The sequence below is a fragment of the Nansenia antarctica genome (genome assembly GCF_963989245.1).
Source record: "Nansenia antarctica genome assembly, chromosome: 7".
Classification (NCBI taxonomy): Eukaryota; Metazoa; Chordata; class Actinopteri; order Argentiniformes; family Microstomatidae; genus Nansenia; species Nansenia antarctica.
Window position 1 is genome coordinate 56,968,646 of NC_137677.1, and position 20,646 is coordinate 56,989,291.

At 40.8% G+C, this 20,646-nt stretch overlaps 1 protein-coding gene across 1 annotated transcript; it reads right to left on the reverse strand.

Moving 5' to 3' along the window:
- Positions 1-1,735: 1,735 nt before the first annotated feature.
- On the reverse strand, positions 1,736-20,601 carry kcnj3a (potassium inwardly rectifying channel subfamily J member 3a). Its single transcript, XM_080535537.1, has 3 exons — positions 19,758-20,601; positions 18,279-18,495; positions 1,736-3,630 (listed from the first exon to the last, which is right to left on the reverse strand). Exons 1-3 carry the CDS (start codon positions 20,469-20,471, stop codon positions 3,026-3,028), a joined length of 1,536 nt encoding a protein of 511 aa, XP_080391663.1. The 5' UTR covers positions 20,472-20,601; the 3' UTR covers positions 1,736-3,025.
- Positions 20,602-20,646: the final 45 nt, after the last annotated feature.

Here is a 20,646-nt window from a genome sequence, read left to right on the forward strand (position 1 = left end):
AAAAAAATCATGTACAGTATATTACATACATTGAGGTGTCACTGTCGTTGTAGACTAATTATCATAAATATTTAATAATCTAATACTCTAGTACTGCAATGGCATACTGTTATATTTTAATGGACACATATTAAATTAACGCTAAGTGAAAATAAGGACCTCACTGTATGCCACGTGACATGCAGCCATGAGTATATCCGTCTGGTAGTTATTTTCTACTAATTATGGCATTGGGGATGGCTACTACCGTACCCTATCTTTCAGCTCAAGGAACATCAGAAATAAATCAAACACCCCTTCCCAAAAAAGATTTTTAGGACAACATACGTAACTAGTGCAGCAGATCTACATTTAGAATTCATAATGTGCCTGTTGGGCTGTCACTCAGGGAGAGAGATAGAGAGAGAGAGAAGTCTGCAAACAGTCAGTTGTCATAAGTCAACATTCTATATTTAGCATTGCATATTCAATTCTGTGCCGTCGTTGTTGTGATATGAGAACAAAGTGGGATTATAATTTCAAATAGCTGAAAGAACATTTCTTCTATTCAGTAAACGAATAGACGGGAGAGAGGGTGTTTATTTTAGAGTCATTCAGATTCTATGGATGTGCTGGTGGATGCAAATGAAGAATGTACTGTAGTTACTTTAAGTGAATGACTAGGAAGTAGAGTAGGCACTAAATAGAATTTATTTATTTTTTATTTATATAAATGTTTTGCTTATAATGGCTACTGTTGCCTCGGAACACTGTAAAACATAGATGACAACAAATATGTATATTTTTAAAAAAACAAAACAAAAAAAAACACATGGGGTGTTTTAACTCTTGAGATATTAACTAACTAATGTGTCTTTTATTGTCGTTGTGTTCTCTTACACTTTTCCCTTACAGACTGCCAAAGTGAACAGCAGAAGCGACAGTGATAGAGCTATTATTCAAGCATTATCTAAGCAGCTTTGCACCTCTGTTGTGTGTTCTGTCCATACCTTGTTCCCTGCAGAAGTGGAAACACACAGTATGACAAAGAGTCTTTATCTTCAGAGTGCACACAGGTCAATTAATGAATAAATGTTTTTCTGTGGAGATTGGGTTATGAAAGCTATAATGGGTAAGAGATCGCCCTTCTAAGGGCAGATGATAAAGGCAAATGGCAGCGGGTGCAAAGATCTCCTTGGTGATAAAGAGAAATTGGCTCAGGGGAGGTAAAGTGCTGATTTAAGGTGCCTTATAAGGATCTAGACTACTTCCTGACTTCAGAGGATAATGCCATCATGAGCTGTAATATGCTGATCCATCTCATACTGAATAGTAGGCTTATTTAAGAGATTAACTAAGATTCTGAACAAAGCTTTATCTCTGGAAAGGGCAGAATAGACTAGACTTAACACAAGCTGTGATACTGCTTTGACTTGATTTGTCTTAAAGAGAAGTTAAGGTTGTCCTACTAAACACCTGTGTTTATTCATACTGTACATTCTACAAACATTTTGAACTCATCACATAATATAATGTAAGAAGATTTTTGTGACAATTTTGAAAAGGTAAACTCAGCCTGTGAAACCCATTATAAAGTATTTAATATTGTTGGCAAATATATTCTTGTATCACATGAAATAAAGTGGCAAGAAATGTAAAAGTAGCAATAATTGTAAGGATTTCTCTTGTATCTTTATTCCTGAAGAGGTTGAGTATCATACAATGTCATTGATGCTTCGTCAAACCAGGTGCAGTGGCGTGGATTTAGTAAATAGAATGTATATGGGACTGTTGTAGACCCTGTGGCTATATAAAGGTTATAATCATATAACATTATTGCTTTAGTTAGAGAGGAGGGAGCATATGGACTCTTAAGACAAAGGTGGTGACTTTTTCCGAAATGTAGGTCCACCTCTAAATCTATCTAATCTAATGTATCCTGTAACACTTAAGTTGAAAATGTTGTGTACATGTTTAAATAAAGTGTTGAATAATTAACTAGTTTAACTATTGTTCAAGGTGGAATATATGATCATGTACATTTATTGGTTTTAATTTCTGTAAAAGAGTCAAATGCACAGTGATGGTCAGTATATTTAGGACAAAATGTCCATAAATGCATACTGCCAATACTGCAAGTTATAGTATGTAATGATCATTTTGTGCTTAGAAGGCCCTTGTAATAATGACCCTTTCAACTTAAGCGTTACCTTGAAAGTGGGTTAAAAGTTGATTAAGATTGTGCCCAGTTCTAATATATCATATGATGTGGACCATGCATTTTCAAATATAGATTGCATCATCCAGCAACATACGCTTACTCAACTAATAAAAGTCATACATTTGCGTAAAATATCATCCTATACATGAAATACCAAAAATACAGTTGTGAACAAACGTGTAAATGGAAACAAGGTAATATTGTTAAGGCTAAACATCTGTGTCTATTACCTTTGTCTAGCTAAGTCAATAAGAGTAGCATGCATTTAACAGAACATTGCCACACAATTTTACATTAAACAACAAAAACAATCAACTCAAATCGAATGTATGTACTGTACCCTTTTTCCGCCACAAATTAGACCCATTTACTGTAATGTACTGTAGGTTTTCCACTTCGTAAACTGTATGGCTTTGTGCAACTGTCCAGATTCACGGTAAGCAAGTTCACTATTGAAATCATCTCTGTAAAATAATATATCAATAAATGTCATGCCGGAAATGAGAGAGAGAGAGAGATTCTGTTTTACATGCGCTTAGTGTTTCGTACATGCCAGATTGTGCTATTCATACATCATCCTGAAATAATCTGAGGTCTCTCGTCATAGCATGTATACTTACTGTACATCCAGGAACAAATGTGCTGTATTCCATTACCCTATTTTATATAAGGTATATGTGTACATATATGTGTACTTATATTCTACATTATCTTCTTTGATATAACAATCATCTTGTCCATTAATAAATTAGAAATAATACAAGTGGAAAGGGGTTAGGAGCAAGGGGTTGGGGGTGTAATAAGTTAAAACGTGTTTCGGCCATTCTACGTGAAACGGTCGGAATTCATCTTTCTGAGTTTCGGGGGCAGGTGTCCGTCCATCCTGCCGCCCCCTCCCCCAGCCAGCCGCTGCAGTTTAGGGGGCAAGTCCGCCACCGATTGGCTCATTGGGTCCGAACTGATCTTGGAGGCCTTGGACATCTTGGCCTCGTCTGAGACCCCAGGCACTGAGCTGATGCGCTGCAGCTTCATGGGCAGATCTCCCTGGCTGTAGGTCATCTCCGAAGTGGTGGAGCTCATCCTCAGGAGCTTCCTGGGCAGTCCTTCACGGCCACCACCTGCACCCATCTTCTGCAGCTTGGACGACAGTTTGTTGGTGCTCTCGTTGTCCTCCAGGCTTTGCAGGCAGTCCAGGGAGCTGTTCCTCTCCCCGCTGTTGCACAGGGACGGGGCCATGAGGGGGGAGGACATGAGCAAGGCCTCCTCCGCCTCCTTGACACTGTAGGGCGGGGTGTTGACCTCGAAGGTGGCGTGGAACTGGGAGTAGTCCACCTTGAAAAAGCCTTCCTCCAAGGAAATGACAGGGAAGAAGCGGTGTCCCCACAGAACCTCGTCCTCGGTGTAAGACGTCCTCGCTTGGCAAGTCATCCCTGTCAAAGAAGAAAAACAGACAAAAAGATCACGCATGACTGGATGGATTATCTCCTCAGTTATACTTCGGCAAATTAACTTGAATTCTATGTGGAGAATTATGCACAATTGTCTTTTTTCCTCACAAAGCACACAAGGCTAATGTTTTGAGATTAAACATTTGACTACTACTCTATAGCATTAAACAAACACTTGAGAATCAGAAAGCAACCCTGATTCAATTCCCTGGCTCTACACCCTCAGTTCCAACAAAGATGTATTCCTCAAAGGTTCTTCTCATTCGGAAATTATTAAACAAACAATATCACCCACAGAACCCGACTGGATGAATTGGTACTTGGTATTACAAGGCTGTTGCCTAAAAGAAAAACACTTAATTGATTTTCTGATTCCATACAAGACGAATATGAGCAAGTTCCTCGACGAATATGAGCAAGAAGGCCAGTACAGCTGAGTCATAGCTGCTCCTAATGACTTTTTAGATGGAAAACATGACCATAGAAGTAATGATTTCACAGATTGTCCACTAATTATTTTTCCCAAGCAACAGTAATGAAATTAAAAGGCACACAATCAATTCCTCCACCGGTCAGATGTTGGTAACACTCAACTACCTGACACAGCACCACAGCGGATGCTACATTGAGATTGTTGTTACATTTGATCAAATCAGAATATTGATAAACATCGAATCATCATGTATAATCACTAACACAGGTGCTGTATTCTTACTGTTTTGCCCTTTTTGTGTGCAGAGCACTTCTCAATCAAATGTGCCATGTTTATGTATACAAACAGGTACAGGCATGTTATCAATAATAGATGATGAACAACGCAAGTGACACAGAAATAAGCAACTGTAAAAGTATTCCTCTAATACATAATGCATATACATGTACAGTTCAGTGCACCAGATCAGCAACTTGAAAGGCTGTTTTTATTTTGCCTTCCATTGATAGGGAAACGACTGCTAAATCAATGTCTTTAAATTGTGCTAGGCACTTTCAAACCAATGCTGTAATATGTCGATGTTGCCTTGCTTCTATAGTATCTTGCATCTTTTGTTAGTTAGTAAATGGACTGGCTTATATAGCACCTTATTCCAAAGCACTTTACAATGGCCTCTCATTCACCCATTCACACACCAATGGTGGAAAGCGACCATGCAAGGCCCCAGCCCGCTCACAGGGAGCAATTTGGGGTTCAGTGTCTTGCCCAAGGGCACCTCGATATGTGGCCAGCCGGGGTTCGAACCACCAATCTGCCGACCTTGAGATCATTAGACTGCCGGCTCCACCTCCTGCACCACACCCGCTCCCGAGTATTCAGTCTTGACCTTAGTTAGGCACTACAAAATACAGAATATTAAGACAATCAAATTACTTAAACGGAGCACCACAGGAGGGTTAGCGAAGACAAGGGCCCGCAGAGCTTTCCCTCAACCTCATAGTCTTTCTTTGCTAATCAAAAACATTCATTAGTAATGAAGGTGCTTTGAGTCAAAGCCATAAATGTGCATTATGAAATAAGATGATTACACAAGTCATCAAAGTGCTGCCAGAGGAACATCAACTTGAACAAAGCAGAGGCTACAGTCTTTTTTTTATTATTATTATTTTTTTTTATTTTTTTTCAGATTTTATCCCTTTTTCACCCAATTTGGTATCCAATTGAACCCAACCTAGCATCCAATTATCTATCCCCTGCCTATTGCGTAGGATCCGCCGCACGACCCCGTGGCCGGCAGCCCCAGAGGAGACCGCCAGGTAGACTAGCTGTCTGGCTCCTCGAGCCCAGCACCGTTATTCCGGCATCCCGGGGGCGTTGTTGCGCGACGGATCCTTGTCCGGAAATATTCCTATACCGCCCTCGGGAGCGGCCGCTCAATATGCCGCTCCCTGTGTGTGCCCCGGCCATATCCGGGTCTGGCAAGCTGGGATTCGATCCCAGTCCCCGGTGGGCAGCTTGCACTAGTGGCTAGTGCTTAGACCGCTACACCACCGCGGGGCACAGAGCCTCTGGGGTTCAGTTAAGTCCCCGGTCAGAGGAATATAGCTGACCGGGGACTTAACGATCATTTTGCTAAAAGCGCCAATTCATGAGTGACCTTTAAACCGAATGGCTAAACCATGAAAACTGTCAAGAATTCTTTGACATTTATAAAGTCCTCTCACTCCTCTAACTTCCTTCTTTATGGACATTTTATTAGAAAAGCAGGTTTCTGCTATTGTCTGTTTGTTTTTAACAAGGAGGATGTGGCCAGCTACTCTGTGCTACCCATAAAGGATTAAAAGAAGCTCTTTCAATAGTGTTCAGCACATTTAACATGAAGCATTACAGTAGATTATTAAGCCCCATGCATGAAATCTCCAGTTACTAGAAACTGAATTAAATGAATGCTTAAACACTCCACTCAGATCTCAGCAAACAAACAAATACAATTAGTCAAATAAAGAGGATGGAGTTAATGAGCAACAACATTAATCTCTTGTTCATAAAGTTATGGATTAATCACCAGTGATAACCGTATTGTCACCGCTACTCAGCAGCTGCTATCATAATTATCTGATTACTTACTTTGCATCATATCACATACACTGTGTTGCTCTATTCAACCTTTTAGATGTTAAATGTCTTAGAAGATATAGCTGCCAAGAGTAGCATTTTGCAAGTTCAGCATATCTAACTTATTTACTCCTTAACTCCACTACCGTTTAACTAAGTGTAAGCCTACACGCCGTTACAAAGCTGAAAGCACACATATGAAGCCTGCTGAGGTCCATTAAAAGTTGAGTGTTTGCAGGGTATTAACATCACAATATTATGTTAATCACTTGCTTAATAATGCTCTGGCAGCAACAAATGAATCAGAACTAGAGACAACAGATCACGTTGCAGTATTGTGTGTGTCTTAACGGAGGGCTATGAGCATCTGTGTCTCTGCTCGGTTCCCAAGGTCATGAAGTAATACGCTCATAACAGCTTTCAACAAAGTCACAGATGTGTGAGAGACTGAACATTGAGTACGGTCAGGGTATGCTTGGTCGATTACTTCTGCCCTATCGCTTTCTGAGTGGTGAGTACTGAAAGCTTTCGGCATATTGAAATATGCTCCAATGTCAACTAGGGCCCACAGTGTTAATAAGAACTAGGCTGAGGCCCATTGAAGCTAAGTGCAGGGGAATCTTAGAGTCATTTGTATCATGAACATGTCAGACTGCAATTTGACAAAACATTAGTCACATGCAAAAGCACACTGCTAAACTGTTATTCTGCTTGAGGCATCGGTTATTCCTCTGTCATACCACCAATAACATCTTCAATAATTCAGATACTGTGTGACACTTTGCTCCTCTCAGCTATATTCGTCAGCACTGAGGGTTAGGAGTCTCCAAATGTCCAAAAATATCAATAGAAAAAGTCAATATCAAGCACTCAATGGAAAATCTGTACACATAAGTAGAGGATATTAATATATCATGATGAAGTTAAATTACATCAAACCAGAATGTGTGGGAGGAAGGCTACTGAAGCCAAGCAAGATGCGAAATAAATCAAACTACAGTAGAGAATTTATATTTGTCCGTTCTATTCGATAATTCAATATTTATGATCATTGATCTATAATGGCAGTGACGCTAAATGATAATCAGACTGAGATCTCACCTGAGATCAAATAATCACACCTAAGTGCATTCTCTGTTTTTTGACCTGCCTCTCATTGAGTGGCTTTGTATTAGAGGAGAGAACAGCAATTTTTGGAGACCCTCCATCAACAGCATATGGTAAGTGGTGATGTGTAAGAGGGGGCAATCCTCCGTCCGAACACTAAAAGCCGTCCACAGTCTCGCTGACAGAGCTGCTTTGTGCCAATCCTGTAGTTCCCACCTCTGGGAAAGGGAGATTATGCCACAATTACAGACCCACCACTATCATAGCCATTTAGAATCACAGAGGTCATATTAAGTAAATCAAAACACTGCCAAACCAGCCTGCTTTTGAACATTAGGAGTACTTTCGAGTACTTATGTAATTTGACCAATTACATTAAAAAAAAAGACCTAAAATGTCAGGAATTGTGCAACAGTGGGACCAAAACTAAAGTGTGATGTATTTATTTCGTTTTTGCAAAGATATATATATATTATAATAAAAGTCATAGCTGCCTGGAATAGACAGTGTGTTTCTATGGAAACCAAATCTGCAGATCTGAGCATGTAAACATAACTTATGAAACCTATTCAGACTCAAGCTCAAGGCAAACAACAGACACACAGTAGACGACACTGAAGTATTTTTTTCTCTTCACGATGATCACAATTGAAAGCCAGCCGAAAGGATCAGAATGTTTTTTATCACTCAATACTAGTTGGATCATCCATCATCATCGTCTATTGTCACAGAGAGAGGTGGTTTGACAATCTATGTCAGTGCAGTGACCTTTTCCAACAATATCAACTCCTCTCAATGAGTTTGTTGTGGTGGGATCATATTTTAGTAACTTCTCATCAGTGATGGCACGAGCTGATATTGCAAAGTGTCACGTTTAATAAAGTATGGTTCACGACTAGGTTATTTCTCATATAATCTCTAATATTTCTCTATTTCAGACTGTCTTTGCTATTTTCATTCTTATTGGACGTATAGGCCTTCTGTGATCTGTGTACACGTCTTTTTTTTCATGTCGTATCCCCTGGTATGTACTGCTGCAGGCTATTCTCAGAGGGCCAACTGTTTATGGTAACATCTTACACAAACGTCTATAAATAACCAATAAATGCTATGTGCTGAATGCGGATAAGTATTTCTTAAAGAGGAAATACTAGTTTACTAACGATGAATATACTTAATAATGCATCAGTGTTTATTCTTGTAAAGTGTTAACGAGGGGCCACTCACAATCAAATATGTCTTACATGTCCTAGAAAATGGTGACACACCTCCAACTAATGCAGGAGTTGTCATCTCCTTCCAGGCCAATCTCTCACAGTGATGGTAACATCACATAACACCTACTCCGGTTAGGCCTGTGCTGCTGAAAATAGAAGGTGCCTACATCATTAAATGTCACATATTCATTACTTTTAAGGAATATAACAGAGTTATTATTATTATTATTATTGTTATTATTATAACAAGGAAAGTTTCGTAATCCTACAGAGGATGTTAATAAGTGTGAAATCCAATCCCCTGCACAAGTTCAATGCTGTGTTCACGTACTGTATCGAAGATTATCTGGCAAGAATACAAAGCGTATGAGAGTAGGAATGAAAAAGCTAATCTAAACACACAACGTCGTCTGACAAAAACAAACACTCATTGTAGTAAACAACGAGTCAAAAGTAATAGAAGAAATATTCGCCATCTCAGCGGGAGACTTGTTTATTCACCTTAGGAAAAAGAAAAAGACAGCAAGAAGAAAAAGAAAACAAGAAAAAGCTCTAACAAAATCGACAAGACAACGTAGCATTTGTAGTCATATAATTCGATTCGATAGATTCCAAATCCAATACAAACAAAGTGGCGCATGGCGTCAGATCAGGTAGGACACTCTATGTCACCGGCACAGCTGTCTGTCAGGTGACAGGGCAGAGGGTTCACACGTATGCACAAACACCTTCCCATGTTCAAGGGACAGAGAAAAAGGCAGCCAATTTTACACTCCTCCATAGCTTTTAACAGTTGTGACATTGTTGCACTGGCTATGAGAGTACGTTTTGTGCGGTTGTCCAAACCCGGAACTCCCATAGCCTCCACCCACTCGGTCGCTCTGTGTGTAGTCTATCTACTGGGAGGGTAAGTCATTGGCTCCCTGCCATATTTTTTACTTATATGTTGTGGTTGTTCAATTCCATGCAGGGAGCTCTACAGAGCGGAGCCATCCAATTATGCCAAGCTTAAATGTATTACCATTTTCATGCAATAAAATGGTCGAACTGACGCACGTGAGTGTCCTGACTGAATATGGGCAAAAATGCTCAGTTGTAACAGCTGCCTTGTGATTATACACCGATTCATTACTGTTTGTCAAATAATTTCGGGATTAATTAAAAAGAGGCAAATGCATGTCGCCATTTGAGGGAGTACTGTAGGAGGATGACAGTATGCAGCACTCTCTGTGGTTCTTCGTCTGGGAGTCAATCCCAGTTTGAGACTGAACACATACACTATTGATGATGGAATAACACCAAGCTTAGCCTTTGTGGCTTCAAGTCACGAATCAAAGCAACATCAAAGTCACAAACGTGGCAGGGAGATCAAATAGATTCTTTGGAGGCCGGGAATGGGAGAAGTACACTAGGGGAACGGCTTGCCAGTGTTTCTTGACGGTGCCGCAATGAGCTTTACTGGCGTCCGTGGACCTGCGAGGTCTAACTGAAGCGTATCCAGCGTAGTGAAGCATCGGGGGCTGGGGCGGATCAGATCCGTCTGCTGCGTGATCCGGTCGTACTGTATGCTGTACTGTACAGCACGCCAGCCTGAGGACCAAAACAGGTGCAAGTGCGTTGCTGTCTGTAGAGAACATGGTTGTTATAATGAAGCCCCTTTCAGTCTCTCACTTCTCACATCTCTTATCAATCCATCTGAATGCAATTTGCTTTTCTAAGCTCCTTGTTTAGACAACAATCTTAGCGACAGGGAAATGTGATGCGAATGAAGATGAGAATCGATTGGCTATGCAAATATAGTCTATATAGCAAATCTAGTCTGTTATTCTGATTACCGTGATTCTCTAGTTGAACGCCCACAGTCGCTGGGCGAGAGGTGGGCCTCAGAGTCCCCTCCGACCTCTCAGTTCTGTCTCACACAGACATGGATCTGGAGATGTAAGACAACCTCATAACCACACACACACACACACACACACACAGGCGTGCACACACAGGCAGACATGCACACAGCATGCATGCACGCACAAGCCACACACACACACACACACACACACACTCATCCATGTACCCTCACTCACCAGTATACGGCTGTCAGCACAGTCCCCTGACAGACTCTTTGGGCTTAAGAGGCAGCCCGAGTGTTGTCTATGAGAGATATGCAAGCACACACAGGGATGTGAATTTGGACAGTGAATACAGAGAAGGTCTGTGTTCCTGATCGGACAATTATCCTCACATCCAAGCACTGTTCCTTTTTGTCAGACAATAAGTAGTAATGCATATCAACATACTGTAATAAGGATACTTTAGTTGCTTCCAAAATGGTGAGTGACTATAATTACAGTTAATACTAGACAATAATGGTATACTGTCTTGTTTTCTGAAAAGCAGAGAAAAACATTGCTGCTTTTCCACTTATTGGCTTAGTCACATCAAATATATAAAAAAAACAGCACTGGGCTAGATCAGCAAAAAGAGGAAAACAGAGGGAAAGAAACAGGGAAGGAATTGGTATCCCAAAGATGTGCCCCTTCATCATGGAGGAGAGACAGTTCCATTCACAGCAGTGAGAGTACTACCGCAGTGAGTATACTTTGTTGCCTCCCTGACAACTTCACCTTTTTCAATTAACTGCCTGAAAGGACATGACAAATTGTGTCTAATCGAGTTTGAATGTTTTTCGATGGTGTTTTTTTTATATTTCATTTTTTTCCGTACAGATACGTCCATTACGGGCACACAACTGCTATCTCTAAGACGGATAATCTGTTTCTATGGTGACCACCATGAAGTGCTACTGTAAGCACAGACACATCCACTAGCTCGCACACTCCACTCTTTGTTCCCTGCTTCACTTCTTCCTAGACGAAAAAGAAAAGCTTGTGTGTAATACTGTTTTTTACTGCCCCATCAATTAGTAAAGGTAGCATTCAGTTGCTTCCAGCTCTTGCGTTTATTCCAAGTATACGACTAGGCAGTAGGCAGTACTGTGCAAGAAAAACAAGAGGGGAGGAAATCCACTGGCTGAGGAAAAAAAGAAGAAAAAAAAACGGTGTAAAAAATGCACTGCTATGGGGGGATGGGTGTTGTTGGGAGAGCCAGAATGCTCAGGCAATAAAATCAGTGTGGAGGTAGACAGAGAGAGAGCAGTGCTGAGCAGAGCGAGGGGCTGTGGGCTGTGGGTTGTGTGAGTGTCGCTGCCAAGCTTCTACACAGGGCTGGTTAGGTGACACACCAGGAGAGAGAGAAACATAAGGCAGAACACAACAGCAAGACCAACCACTCACAGGGGAGAAAAACAGACAATCAAGCTAACAGGGAAGCAAAAAGCTGCTATAAAGAGACCCGGGATAACAAAACGGCAATCGATCGATAGCCTTGAAGCCAAACACAGACTAATGGTGGAAAGACAAATCACATTTTCTACTGCAGCCATTCAAAAGGGGGGTGGATCACATGTAGCCTACAGTACAGTAACGCTAACGTTTTCACCTTCTGGGTTGACTGAGGGTCTGAAGTTTTAGCATGTCTGTGAGACGGAAATAGAAGCAGACATCACAAACGGTTGTCTCTCAAGAAGAAGCAAACTCCCAAGAACAAAATGTTCATGTGGTGCTGGCTGTGTGTGTTTCGAGTCAAATCGATTAGTGTGGACTTCAGGGACACTCTGGCACTATCAATCAATACAACCAGTGGCCAAAACACTAAAAGCAACCTTTATCACTTGGAGATAACAGAGGTAACAGACAGTTATAGTGGAGCCCGCCATCTTCAGTCAGTTCTAACCAAGCTCTGATATAATTAAATCAAATCAAACTTTGTTTATAGAACACATGTCATAAACATGTGACACATGTCACATGATGAGCCATGATGAAATCTGGTTGCTTAATACGGTATCTACTGCTATACTTTGTCAAACAAATACTGTATCTGAGTTTGAAGACCTTTTTTGTAGTGTGTGGAGAATAGCACTTTGTTGTCAAAACAACACCACACAAAAACTGCAAGTCTTTTGAGACGAGGAGCAAATTGTTTCTGATTCTAAGTATTGTTTCTGATGAAGTGCGTAGCATGACCACTGGTCTCTGGTATCACGTACACATCATCGCCAGGCCGACCACTTGGTGGACGTGCTGTCGTCACCAAATGAGTTCATCCCAGGTCTGCCATCACACCTCTTCTTCCTCCAATGATTTATCACCATCCCAGAGAGCTGACAAAATCCCTAAAGACACAATTACCTTAGTTTCCCCTTGGGTAGCCCAACACAGTTCATCTACAGGGGATAATGAATCCTCTATGTCATCCCTCGTTCATTGCAATGCCCATTATGTGGAGTTCATCCCCAGTGCAATTACAGTTTACAATAGTCATGAAATGTAAATCTCTACAGCTCTACAGTATTAGCTCACACAGGGTGGGTAAGTCAAGATCCGCACAGAACTCTGACATTTGCGTTGCATTGATGTCAATGGAGAATTTGCATGACATTTCAACTTTTTAGAGCAGGTTTTCGAGTAAGGATTGCATCCAGAATGAACAGTTTCTCGTTCAGTGTGGCTCGGGTAGAATGTAAAACCCGACAAAGAAACACGATTTCATATAAATCATGAAGTTGCAATATAAGGCCGGCTAATTACCACAACAACGTGTGAGGCAGGGAGTTCAGAAATCATTTGTAATACCGTTAACAATGTCAAATGTAACAAATCAGTGAAAAACTAGCGAAACACATTGAAGAACAGAGGCTATTAGATATGCAGCTCACCAGAGCACCTTATGCTCAGCTACACCGGTTCCTCTCTCTCTCCGTGGGGAGGCCTAGTGCCTCTCTGTGACTCCTGTGCTCTGACCCCTGGGCACATTAGTTTTAATTGGAGACTCCTGTTCTCACCTGCTATGCAGCCTGACTTCCCTGCTGAACCCATATTAACCCTTTGAACCGGCAAAGCAACGGAAGCCGGCGAAGCACTGGGGGGGGGGGGGGGGCGTGTGGGGGGGGGAGAGACACGCTCTGAGTGTAATCATTCAGGATGAATTATGGTCACTTTCTCCAGAGGCATGTCTTTCCCTTTCGGGCCTCTTATCAGAGGTAATGTTCTGCTACTGTTTACCTGCTACTGTACACTAAACAGACCTGCTGACACCACAGTGACGCTGGTGTCTGGGCTAGAATCACCCAGAGAAGGGGCTCTTAGACAGTTATACCTACGGTACAGCAGGGAGCTACTGGAGCCATTTCCATTTCAATTGACGCTCTTGATGAGAAAGGACAGACTGCTGGGCTAATCTGCTACATTTCTCTGAACTCATTATGCTGGCAGAAAGGTAGTGTACTAGGCAAATGTAATAGCATTACTGTACTACCGGTACTATTCCTACCATGACATTGCTATTATACCATTACTAAAATAAATGAATGTATTTATTACTTAATTAATAATTAATGCCTTGGATTTATATAGCGTCTTTCCACCATACACAGTTGTTGTCGGAGTGGTGAGGAGATAAATATGTTAATTAGCAATCAGGGGTGATTAGGTAGCCATGAAGGAGTGATGGCCAGATTGGGAAATAACATGGGCTTCATGTGCTCTCTTTTTTGTCATGTGCTGTATTAGTACATGTGTTTTTACTGTACATAGAAATCTGCGTGGATGCATGCTGGCGTCTTTCTTATGCAATGCTATCACAAATTCATATTTTGTACCTGTCAACCAATATGCAGGTTCATGTTCATTGGTTTGTTTACAGTTCAACTTTGTGGCATTTTGGAATACTTACAGTGATGGAGAAACATATTGGCACCCCTTCACTTATATTGGATTAGATAATGCACCAGATCATTATCCCAGAAAAGCCTTGGTATTCACATGTTTATTTATTTTGTTTGCATTGGAACAACGCAAAAAAGCAGAGGAAAAAGGCCAAATCTGATATGATTCCATCCAACAATTAAAAAAATAAAAAAATAAAATGGACTGGACAAAATTATTGGCAAGTCACAGGTGCTGGCAATATAGAAATCACACTTGCAACCAGCAACAATTTAGAATAGTTGACTCAACCTGTGTGTACCACACTGAGCATGGAAAAAAAAAGTGCATATTTTTGTCCATGACTGTATGTAATACAGTACATGAGTCAAAACTAAATATAATAACATCATCACTTTTATTACAGTATGTCAGATTAAAGGAGTCACTGAATGCTGTCCTGTAACATCCAATAGCGACACAAAGCCAACAGTGTGTGTTCTCTACACACATAAATGCACATTAATAAACATCAACACCACTTTTAATCAAGTCAAGTATACAGTTGTCTCATGCCACCCACACACATCTTAGCATGAGAAAAATACAGAACCACAATAACGAAGTGAATCTATTTTCTCTCTAATACAGTAGCATGAAAACCCCTTGAGGGTGAAAGCGCCAATGGCTAAGAGGAAGCTAAGAAAACAATCCAAATCAATGCCCAGCTAAGTACGTAGATATGGAGGAGTGAAGATATGAAGTGTTTCCTCATGCTCTGTGTGCCCTTTTCCACAAGCCATATTGCTTTTTGAGAACTCAAGCGCCTAATTTGTCCAAGCACCCAGTGATTTTCCATGGTTTGTGAAGTACTGTACTGTACAATGTATACCAGAGAGGAAACTTTTTATGAATATCTGACATTGATTGAGATTGTTTATTTGAGGTAAGCCCCTTGAGAAGAATCTTCTCATTTTCGAGGGGGTCCTCACATGACGATACAAACATAATCGTAACACATAACAAATAACAATACAAAGCACCTACACACACACTCACACACACAGCCCGACATAAACATATTGTTCATTTAATCAGCTGAATGTTGGCCATATGGACATGGAAAGTCATGATAACATTGACTATGAATGGTTCATAACCAAAGAGATAAGCAGCTTCCGATACCTACAGTGCTAAGTCAGCCCCACCGGGCATACAAGTCAATGGGGACATTGAATACCACTCAAGAAACTGCTCTTCTTTACAAAGTCTACTGAAATCTTCACTATAGCTTTTGGCTGGAGCTCTCCCAAAATATTTGCAAATCCCTCAGTAACATCATGTAAATGTCACAACATGTCCCCAACACCACATCCTTCACTAGAATTTGCATGATAGTCATAACCACCCTCACAAAGCTCAATTTTATGCGGATGTGCCTCCCCGCTTTTCGAAGCATAATTGTCGACTTAACACAAAATTCAAATTAAGTGGCTGTGCAGAGTTTTTGCCAGGCACGAAGTGTGTTGTGGTAGGTGTTCAAAAAAAAACAGACAACTTCTCAGGGATAAATATTCTGTCTTGCTGACAAAGTTTTTTTACTTTTCTTTTTCTTTCTTTTTTTCTACTTTTTCCTAGTCTACATTCAAAGTCAGCTTGCCATGAAATTAAAATCCCTGGCTTGTTTATCTTTTTACGGAGCTTCAAAGAAGTGTGGGTTCTTTCTGATCTAGAAAGAGGATAAAGACTAGCTGGCCAAAAGTACAACATTACAAGTTCAATATATAGTTTGTAATTGGTTTGGCATTCAAAGTTCAAACTTTAACATTGTGAAGCTTTTGTGTGTCACAAAAAACAGCATGTGTCCCACTTAATAGCGTGTTGCAGTCTGAGCAATTGAACTAGAAAATACAAAATGCAAAAGCACCTAGTGGTTCAATGGTGTTCCCTTTTATGACATACGTAATCAGACTGTACATCCATTCTTTCATGTCCTTCATTCTGAACTTTTTAGGATTAACCATTTAGGTCGGGACAGCTTTAGCAGAAATTATATGTCCTGACAAATTGTATAATGTTCTCTCCCTGTACCGTGGCTAAATTCACACCATGGATGATATAACAGGTAGAGTTGACTTGTGTGGAACATGTGACTATGTCTTCGATAAACGCATCAGGATAATTTAATATTCACAGTAGGCTACTGGTGATTTGTGACCAATAAGCAAACAGACCTTCAGAGTTGGACAGTCCATAGCTTTTAGCTAGACCTTATCACCTGTTCTGCCAACCACAAGCCAGAGTCACACTTCACAGAAAACCTCTCAAGAGGCCTTTTCATCTTATTTCAGTGGCTATATTTTCCTATATTTCTCATAATATAGGATAGTTTTGTCAATAGACCTATTTCATTTTATGTACAGCACATGTTGGTGGTGTATTTCATTACAGTTCTCCCATACCATAGGAATAAAAAATCTAAGTTTAGGTGCAGTGCTGCAATCCTGAACGCTCAAGGAGAGGTTGCCATGGAAACAGAGTTACATTGGCCAGAAATGAAAGTGTCTGAGGATTAGACTTTCACTGTACATCAATTTTTAACTATATATTGTTTTCACAACACCACTCTTGTTACTCTGCAACCTCACACAACCACAAGCTTATATAGATCACATGGTTGAGATGAATGCTGTCTTCTATTCGCAGAGTTGATTGAAACCAGATATAGGAAATTATAATTACAAAGTACTCTGATTAGGCGTATACATTTATAAATCTACAAATCCAATTAGGGCGAATACCTGCCATCTAATTTCTCTGATATGCCATGTTATGTGATCACGCCATACTTTGCATCCTGTGAATTGGTTTACATCACGCATCCTTATTCTAGAATCCTCTGTCATGATTGACTGATATATCAAAACTTTGAGAAACAGTTGTCCACACCTGAACAAAGCAGCACCAGTACATCAGACATATCATGCTGACATTTCTCAACACTCTCAAACCTCATTAATAAATCATTCTAATAAAACTTTCATACGTAAGATCTGCTGCAGGCCAGCAAGTGATATTTCATCTACTGTACAGAGGAGATTTAAGTTGAGTTTCAGAAAGAAAATCGACGGACTACAAATATAAAAGTGCATATCTTTATGCATACTGTACATACCAGCTTAACTGTTACAACTGAAGGACACAAACAGAGGAGCAACTTTTCTCATTGTCAGAGAGTGTTTACCACTGTGGTCTTATAGCATCCCCTAACTCTTCATTGTTCTGTGAGTCGGTAATGTTAAAGGAGCTCTCCTCTGCAGCTCTCTGAATTTGAAAATGCAGACATAACTATGATCACAGCAACCAAACAAATTCTCAAGAGGCAATATTGTTCCCATTGCATTGATGATCCCAATTTCTTAAAGCACTGTAGAAAGCAAAATTATACTCTCACAAAATATGGGGCTTGTACTATTGAAGAAGAAGAGCGAATCTGTTCCTTTGACAGATACTCGTTGCACTATATTTTTGGGGGAAATCAGTTTTCTGACAGAGTTGTCGTTTTAATATGCACTTATGCAATATGCAGAGAATAAAAATTACTGATATTATATATAATATAGTATATATATGATTTTATTTTTTACACCAAATACCAAATTCAACAGAGGTTCAGTAGATCAAGTCTTTTTTACTGTAGGCTATAGTAAGTAGATGTTTACAAAAAAATCCATTAACATCTAGGGGTCAATGGGCCCATCCCTTGCATATGGCCCTCCACAGTAGGCCCTCCACTTAAAGTAACTCAAATGTCCCTAAAAAAAAAGACTTTCAGTTCTAAATACAGCACATCTGCTTCCCTGTCACAGTGTAGCCTACTACAACCATAGCCTTGTTATTTCCCATTACTTTATTCATATCAGCATAAGGACAGTACAGAAGGCCTGTTATAGTTTTTAATAAATGTTGCACCAACAAAAAAATAAAATGACTTACCAGTGGTTTCCACAATTCCTTCCAATATCACCACAATCTCAAACTGCTCTGTTTGCATGGATCTCTGGGAGAGTTCGTAGAATGGGCTTTTGGGGTCAATCACATGGCAGATGGTGAGCGGTGAGACGAGAAAGAGCTGGTCGGCCCCGGTGAGGAAGCCCACGTCCAACTCCAACTGATCCAGTGGAAGAAACTCGCCTTCAGGCGTCTGGCGAGACTATGGAAGTGTTGAGAGAGAGAGGGGGGGGGGGGATAGAGGAGGGGGCAACAACTGTTTAACTACTGCTGAAACCCAGCGAGCCGTAATTATAGCTCTACAGATTGTGTAAGCAATCAAAGCGATCAATCATCAGTAAATAGACAGTAAAAAGTGAGTCGAAGGAGGGGGTGTCTGGCCTCTAAGAGGGGGTGTCTGGGCCTCTAAGAGGGGGTGTCTGGGCCTCTAAGAGGGGGTGTCTGGCCTCTAAGAGGGGGTGTCTGGCCTCTAAGAGGGGGTGTCTGGGCCTCTAAGAGGGGGTGTCTAGCCTCTAAGAGGGGGTGTCTGGCCTCTAAGAGGGGGTGTCTGGCCTCTAAGAGGGGGTGTCTACGGCCTCTAAGGCATACCAAAGACATAGTTAAATGCTTTGACCACAATTAACTTCTTATTCATAAGGGTAGGTTTATCAAAGTTGATCGAAGTTGATCAATTCTTCGAATTGTTCAATTGTTGTTGGGTTTGATTGATCATCAAGCAACAACATGGAAACATATACTAGGCTTGCTATTGCATTGCCAGTGTGCAACCCTCACTGACACCCCAGAGGTTGTAAAGTTCTGGATTACTTGCATCTTTCAACTTCAGGTTGATATGACAAAGCAAAGTGATAGATAACTAATATCATATGTATCTTAAGTGCGTGGAAATTAATTAATAGTATTTCTAAATGAGATTAATATCAAGTGCACAAGAGGAGTAAACGATAGACATATATATATCTTTAAAGTATTGCATTGGTTGGAAGTAATCAACCTCAAAATGGTCCGCTGATGATTCCAAAGCTTGTGCATTTAATTTCCGAATAATTTCATATGATCTAATTATGCACAACGGTTTAACTGTGCGCAAATAATAATCAATACAAAAGTAATGACTTACTGTCTGATAGAGGTAATAAGGATTTACTACAAAACTATTGTGAAGCTACAAGGGCATTTCGTGAGCTTAGAATGATAAGGTTCTATCTCCGTTTAGGGCAGTTCAGAGATATTGAGCGTCAAAGTTTTGACATTCCATTATGTTTGGTGGGATGGAACCTTTGTATTTTATGAATTACTATCAAAAATGTCAACATTTTTAAAATAACACCACACAGGCATTAATAAACACCTAATGGACCAGATTATGTAAAAAAAAAAAAAAAAAAAAACTAAATTTTGACAAAAATTGAGATAGAACCTTATAATTCTAACGTCACGATTTGGCAGTGGCACTTAACTTACTTTCAGCAATTTGCATCGGATCTGCGCCGAGACCATATGGCTATTACGCAGGTTGCCCACCCTGAACATGAGAGTTAGTTTTCCATCACGCATGGAGATAACCGCATGTTCACTAAACATCAGAGTTTCTGCCCGTTTCTTGGGCTGGGACATCTTAATGAACATGCAGCCGATCAAAAAAGCATCCACGATCGATCCCAGGATGGACTGGAAGAGGAACAGAATGATGCCTTCGGGACACTTGTCCGTGATGTAACGGTACCCATATCCTATGGTGGCCTCTGTCTCAATGAAGAATAAAAACGCAGAGGGAAAGTTGTAGACATTGGCGACGCACGGCGTGTACTTGTCATCGTGGGCCCGGTAGAGGTCCCCTCTGATGTACGCGATCACCCACCACATGAACGCCATGAAGAGCCACGCCACCGTGTACGTGAGGATGAAAATGAACAGGTTCCAGCGCCATTTCAGATCCACCAGTGTGGTGAACAGATCTGAGAGGTACCGACTGGTCTCGCCGCCCAGGTTCCCGTGCTGGACGTTGCATCGCCCGTTCTTGTCCACGAAGCGTTGCCTCTTCTTTTTCTTCTCGATCTTCTCGATCTTCTCGGGCTTCTCCGAGGGCTGGTTGTGGTTAAACCCAGAGCCACTGGATGAGGTGGTGGTCACTACCTGCTGATAATCGTCCCCAAATTTCTTTCGAAGTGCAGACATGCTACGATGGCACGGCAGCCAAGCGAAAGAAATTATAACCTGAAGGATTCAACGTGAACGGTGAAGTCTTATTTCTTTGGCAGGACCTCGGTTGTTACTTGGGTGGAATTGTCCGTATGGGGTTGTGCGCAAAAATCTGGGAATTGTAAAAAAAAAAAAAAAAAAAAAGGCGAGG